Consider the following 6,665-nt stretch of genomic DNA (forward strand, 5'->3'; position numbering starts at 1 on the left):
GGTGTGCGGCTGGGCTGGCTGAGGGACAGCCCTGCTCACCCCGCCCCACCCCAGCTGTGGGTCCAGCTGTGGAGCAATCGGGAAGGGGCTTCATAAGGAGACGCAGGCTCAGGTGGAGGCGAGAGCCCCAGGGCCACCGTGAAGCCCTGCGAGGTGGCCGACTCCTGTGCTAGGTGTGGGACAGCCACAGAGCCAGGTGCTGGGCAGTCAGAGCAGAGAGAAGTGGGGGCCTCACAAAGACAGCTGGTCTCCTCTCCCCATGTGGGCACTGGCGGGGTCAGGTGTCAGCTCGCTGGGGCAGATGGGACACCCGGCATTAACGGGGTCCGAGTGGGGCTGGAGCTGAGCAGAGGACGGGCCCCGGCACATCCCCGCCATCTGTACCCACAACAGCTCACCCGGAGCTCGCCGCACCGTCCTGTCCGCGGGGCTGAGGACTGACATGGGGTTTGGGCGTCCCAACCCGGGGATGGGGAGGGGCAGGAGGTCGGCAGAGGTCCCGAGGATGGGAGAGCTAAGGCTGTGCTCCCATCTGAGCCAGGCTGGGGTGAGCGGACTGAAGCCTCTGACAGGGTAGGGGGGTTCTGCCCCCTCTGCCTGCTTGTCTCCCTTCCTCAGACTCCTGGCGTCCTTCCCAAGAATTGGGTCCAAGAAGCCTGAAGTCTGAGAGCCCCTGTGCCCCAGGACAGGTGTCGGCTCTGTGAGGCTGGAAAGGCACAGTGAGGTGAGGTTCCCCTCCCCAGCCCCTCCCAAAGGACAAGAGAAGGGCCGGGGAGGAGTGAAGCAACCCTGTCACCCCAGCTCCAAGCCCCTCGCTGGCCCTGCTCTGGGGCAGTGGGGCTAGAGGGGAGAGGGGCCTCGCTCAGGTTCCGAGCTTAGTGGAAGTGGAAGTCAGGGTTCACTAGGATTGGGGTGAGGACAAGGATCGAGGTGGAGGCTGGAAGTGGGCTGGGGTTGGGGGTGGGTGCGTCAGAAGGTGGCAGAAGCCCCCCGTAGGCGAGGTCCTGAGCCGCTGGTCCCGGCTGCCAGCCACTCCAGCTTAGCATTTGGCTGAGAGCTTTCACTTCCTCTGGCTGCCTGGCTCCCAGCCACCTCAGCGCCTGCTGGAGGGGATTTCTTGTCCCTGGGTGGGGGGCACAAAGGGAAGGACCGGGGATGTCCAGGCAGGGGGATCCCCGGGGCACAGCTGCCTGCCGGGAAGGAGATGGAAGGAACTGAGGCTGGGGTTGCCCCGGGAGTGGTGCGGTGCTGGAGAGTGTTGGGAGGGAGGCAGGCGGAGTGAGGGGGCTGCGGAGCCCAGGCCAGGGAGCTGGGGGCCCGCCCGCATTCGGTTTCCAGCTCTGAAGCATGGTTGAGACAGAGGGCAGGAGCAGGACAGGAGGAGAGGCCGGAGGAGGGGATGGGGCAAGGCACATGGTGCGTCTCGAGAAATAATGACAGAAAAGGAACAGCCTCAAAACCGAGACAGAAAAGGATGGACCCCAGAGACGCCAGGGAAGGAAGACTTGAGAAGCCTGTGGACGGGGACTGGGAAGGAGAGAGAAGAAACAGTCAGGAAGCAGGAAATGAGCTGAAGATGAAAAGGCCAAACCAAGTGAAACAGAGACAGAGAGGGGAGAGGGGAGTTGTGGGGCTGGGAGCCTGCCTCCTGACCCCCGGTGCCCTTCCCCCCAACCCCTGGGCCCCAGGGCTGAGCCACCTTCCCCACGACCTTCAGCTGCCCTTCTGACAGGTCTGGGGTAGGGCCTAGGGGTGTCTGGCTTTGCATTTCTGCTCCTCGCAGTTGCACAAACCTTTTAAAGCCCATGGCCCCCAGGGACTCAGAGACCAGAGTCCGAGGGTCTACAAGGGGCCGGGCTGGGGGAGGGCAGCGACCTGAGACCAGAGGGTCCCTGAGAGGGAAGCAGAGGAGTGGGAGAAGCAGGGCTGCCTGGGGACCCTCTTGGGGGAGCAGCAAGGAGGGGCGTCTCTCCCTGTTGGGGCACCAGCAGGAAGAGCTGATGTTACAGGGGAGAGGTGGGGGTCAGCTGGTGGAGAGTCAAGAAGGGCTCCCTGGGCTTGGGGACCTGGCAGGAGGGACAAGATGCCCTGGGGGCCCCGGGAAGAAAGCACTTCCAGTCCTGCCCTCCCCCCAACTCCCCAGGGGAAGAGGTGGTTAGCTTGGCCCTCCCCAGGCCCCTGGGCCCCTCACACCCCTACCTAAGCAGCTTTAGCTAATAGCATTAAGGGAGGTCTCAAGACTGCCTCCTCTCCACTTGGGACTGAGATCAAGGGGACAGACCAGAGGCTTCTAATCAGATTGGGGATTTGGTGGAGGGGTGGGGGTGCGCAGTTTGCTCAGTGCTGACCAGCATAACCCCCGCCCCCCACCCGGAGGCTGTCGTCTCTGTGTTTCCACTGTCCCCCTCTGGACTGGTCTCCGCACTGCGACCCTTCCGTCCTGGCCTGCGTCCACAGCCGGCTCTCGGTCATGGTCACGGCCCCCAGCACACAAGGCCCGCTTCCTCTCTGCTGCTCTCCCGCTGAATCGGTCAGGGACTCATGAGAGGACCCAGTGGAGGCCCATTGACCCGACGGTGCGGTCTGTCCAGGCTGGACCCTTAGGGGTCCAACAGCAAAGTCACCTTTGAGGCGAGTTTTGCTTTTCAGATGGGTAGGCAGCATCGGTCTTGAACTCGCAACTCTCTTTTTCTTCTGAGTGTGTCCCCGTCTTCTCATCCCCCTCCCCGCCCCCCGCATCTGACTGTGGGTCGCCAGGCTTCACAGCTTAGCTGAGACCGGAGAGGCTCCTCCAGGGCCCAGGGCCCCGCTGCCTGCTCTGCTCCACGGCTTCGGCCTCAGCTCCTCTGCCCCATTGATCACAGCTCAGAGCACGGAGTCAGTTCCCTGCCGGCCGGCTCGGCCACCTGCCCTGGGATCTTGGGCAAGTCTCCCACTCTTTGGAGACTCGATTTCCAACACTTGTCAAATGGGGATGTGAATGGCTTCATCGGGGGGTTATGGTGAAGATTCATGCAGTAGCATCGGGGAAAACGTCAAGCCCCGTCCCGGGGCGGGATAGGGGCCCAGTTCATACTGACTCAACTCTCAGAAAGATAAGATCTGCCTGGGACATTTCCTTTAGCTCCAAGACCTGGCGTAAGGCTTCCTCTCTCTTGTTGCCAGCATTCTCTATGCTGCTTTATTAACTCACAACCTAAAACCTACATGTGTTGTAATGAGCCCTTGCGCCGGCCAAGGAGACTGCTGGAAATCCCGGTGAGCAGACCACTGTGGCGCTGCTACAGTCCTTCTGACAACACAAAGCGCTTCCGACCACCACGCTGACCATCCCGGACTGGGTTAGGACCCTTTTTGATGGACAGCTCTCCAGGCCGGCCCTCTCAGACCCCATAGCCCGGAGCTGTAGGGGCTTCCAGAGCCTGGCCCGCCCTGCTGGGCTCACAACACTGGAGGGAGGAAGCTAGGGGCCTGGGGTGGAGAGTTGAGGGACAGAGCGGGGTGCCTCCCCCCAGGCTCAGGGCCCTCACCACCAGAGCGTGGGGTAAAATGGAACCCAAGAGCAAAGGGAGAGCCTGTCTGAGGGTGGGTTGGCTCCTCAGGGCTCCAGCACAAAAGGAGGGGCTTGAGGGGAGATGTTGGGCAGGACTCGCCAGCAGTGAGGACGTCCACATCCAGGCGACAAGCTCCTCAAAGACTTGGGGGTCCAAGAGGGACTCCCACAAACACGGGGGAGGCCGGGAAATGGGGAGGGGCAGGGAGGGGGGCTTGACCTCCACTACCGATGCCACTCTGGTTTTTGTATTTGGGCTTTTTCCCTTTGGGGGCCAGACAGGGGGTGTTGGTAGCCTGCCTGGGTGGAAGAATATTATAAATCTTGAATTAAGGTCTTTCTTTGTGCTCTTTCACTTAAGAGCTGTGTGGCCTTAGAGAAGTTCCTTAACTCCTCTGAGCTCCATCTCCTGGGATACTCCCGGTGAGGTTTCCGGGCGTGTCAGCTCCTGGGCGGGGCACTGGGCGTGTGTGTGGGGGTCTGCTCCACAGGGGGCTCATCATTCTCTCTCCCTTTTTTTTTTTAAGATTTTATTCATTTATTTGAGAGAGAGAGAGAGCGTGAGCAGGGGGAGGGGCAGAGGGAGAGGGAGAAGCAGGCTCCCTGCTGAGCAGGGAGCCCCATGTGGGGCTGGATCCCAGGACCCTGGACCTGAGCCAAAAGCAGACGCTTCACCAGCCGAGCCCCCCAGGCCCCCTATCATTCTCCTCCTGCCAGATCCTAGGTCTACCCTGAGGTCTGCAATCCTCCAGACCAGAAGACCCCATCAGACCCAGCAGCACAGGGGCAGCTGTAGGAATTCCACCAGCTCCCTCCACGGAACAATCTTCCCTTGGGACCTCTCACCTCCGCACCCCTCCCTGCACCCCCCCCCAAATCTCCCAACCCGTTTTCCTAAGGTAAGGTGGGAAGGATCCCAACCCACTTGAGGTTAGACAGGAGGAACTTCCCAATGGACGAAGCAGGAAAGGAAGGTGGGAGAGGGGTGGGGGCGGCTGCTTCAGGGGAGGAAAGGAAAGGGAGAGGTTCCAGAGTGTCAGCTGGCAGAGGGATGGGTGAGGAAACCTACTCCCACCGACTCCAAGTGGGCGTGGACCCGCTTGCCACTCTGCCACCTTAGTTCCCAGGGCTGCCTCCTCCTCAGGCTGGACTGGGGACCCCCAGAAGCATCTGCCCCCAGGAGCTGTGGGTTTGTCAGTCGACCCCCTGGAGCCAAGCCCCCCTGCGAAAGGAAGAGTGGGAGACCCGCTGACCTCTGGGGTGGGGGCCCAGGAGGGGAGGGCAGGGAAGGTCCCGCGGCCGAGGTGTCTGAGATCCCGAGCCGTCCTGACTCCCCTTCTGCTCGGTCACCCCAGTTCTTGCTACTCACAGCAGGGTCCACAGATCCAGGAGCTTGTTAGAAAGGCAAAGTCTCAGGCACCCCCAATCCCACGGCATCAGAATCTGCCTTGTGGAGAGATTCTCAGGGGATCCTTAGGCCTGTTAGGGTTTGAGAACCACTGCCCTAGACAGCGGCCTGTAAGCCTTCAGGACCACACGCACGTGAGCAGGGGCCGCGCTAGGAGTGGAGGTCGGCGGCTAAGCGCCGTGCGTCAGGTGGCTCTGCCATCTGGAAAGTGAGGCGGCTAGTCCAGACAAGCCCTCACATGCCCTCCACGCCTGCTGGCCTGTAAGTTCTGGCTGAGAGCGGCGCTCACCTCAGCCCAACTTCGCCCGAACTAGAAACCCAGAGTCAGGTCACGTAAGCCAGTGCCCGGGGCACACGTGTCCTGCCCGTGCAGGGACCGTCCACGCCAGGAGGGGCCCCACACCCTGCACCCCCCCATGCTCCCTGGGCACTCTGCTCTCAGTGACAGTGGGAGCTGGCCTGGAGGCTCTAGGACAGAGACATCCCCCCTTTGCCTGCTTCAGGCAAGCTCATGCCATGGGGCTCACTCCCCAGCCTCCTCCCCATCTCACCGCCGGCTGCCACCACACCTCCCGCCACACTGGGGACAGGCAAGATCCCATCTTCCGAGCCCCCGGGGTTCAGTAAGTCAGCAAATACTTACAGAGCACCTGCGAGTTGGAGGCCGGTGCTGGGCTGGCCTGCGGGGGGGGGGGGCGGCCGAGAACCAGGCAGCGGGGTTCCTGACAGCGCCGCCGAGCCGCTGCTCTGAGGGGAAGACAGGTATTAAACACGGGAAGGCGCCGTTGATAACTTCCTTACCCCTTGCAGATGCTCTTGCCAGTCGCTTCTTGAACACCCCCCGTGTGCGGGGCACAGCAGGCACGGCAGGCCCCCGGCTGAGAAAGAGGATCCCAGCTCTCCCCAGGCCCGCACCGGAGCCACAGAGCTACGCGTTCGCGCACCTGCTCGAGGTTTACCAAGAGCCAACGATTAATTACATTTTCTCTTGTCTTCTCTTGGGAAAAACTCCAGTCCTGTTAAGCCCTGAGCAGAGAGCTCATTCTATCGAATCCCCCCGCGGGGGCAGGATCTAGGACGCCCTGCATTCCTCTCCGGCCCTGTAGGTGCTCGCCCCCAAGCCCCGGGGCCTGAGGAGACCCCAGGAGGGCCAGGCCAGCCCTGGGTGCGGTGCGGTGGAGGGGGGCTCCCTGCCGCAGCCAACGGCCCTGCCTTGGGCCCCCTTTCGCCCCTCGAGTCTCCCGCTTCTCTTCCCTTCATTCTTTGCCTCCCGCCTCAGCAGTGCCCACCACCCGCAAGGCCGAGGCACGGCCCTCGCTGCCCCCGAGCAGAGCATGCAGTGCGGTTGCGTGGCCGAGGGCCCCCCCGCCGTCCCGGGCAGCCCCTGGATCTCAGGTGAGCTTCTGCCAGGCCCCCCGCCCCGCTGCAGGGGGGCGGCCGGGGGGTGGGGGGGCCTCGAGCTGCCGGGGCACACTCACGGCCCCTCCCGGCAGGCGTGGCCTTCCCGGACTGGGCCTACAAAGCCGAGTCGTCGCCGGGCTCCCGGCAGATCCAGCTGTGGCACTTCATCCTGGAACTGCTGCAGAGGGAAGAGTTCCGCCATGTCATCGCCTGGCAGCAGGGAGAGTACGGGGAGTTTGTCATCAAGGATCCCGACGAGGTGGCCCGCCTCTGGGGCCGCAGGAAGTGCAAACCCCAGATGAA

General features: G+C 62.8%; 1 protein-coding gene across 1 annotated transcript in view; it reads left to right on the forward strand.

Moving 5' to 3' along the window:
* The first annotated feature begins 5,477 nt into the window (after nt 1-5,477).
* ETV3L (ETS variant transcription factor 3 like) overlaps nt 5,478-6,665 on the forward strand; it is a 5,250-nt gene continuing 4,062 nt past the window's right edge. The window contains exons 1-3 of the mRNA XM_034667683.1: nt 5,478-5,584; nt 6,241-6,356; nt 6,455-6,649. Of these exons, the coding sequence (XP_034523574.1) occupies nt 5,478-5,584; nt 6,241-6,356; nt 6,455-6,649 (418 nt within the window). The remainder of the gene's footprint in view (nt 5,585-6,240; nt 6,357-6,454; nt 6,650-6,665) is intronic.

The sequence above is a fragment of the Ailuropoda melanoleuca genome, chromosome 8, assembly GCF_002007445.2.
Source record: "Ailuropoda melanoleuca isolate Jingjing chromosome 8, ASM200744v2, whole genome shotgun sequence".
NCBI classification, from domain to species: Eukaryota; Metazoa; Chordata; class Mammalia; order Carnivora; family Ursidae; genus Ailuropoda; species Ailuropoda melanoleuca.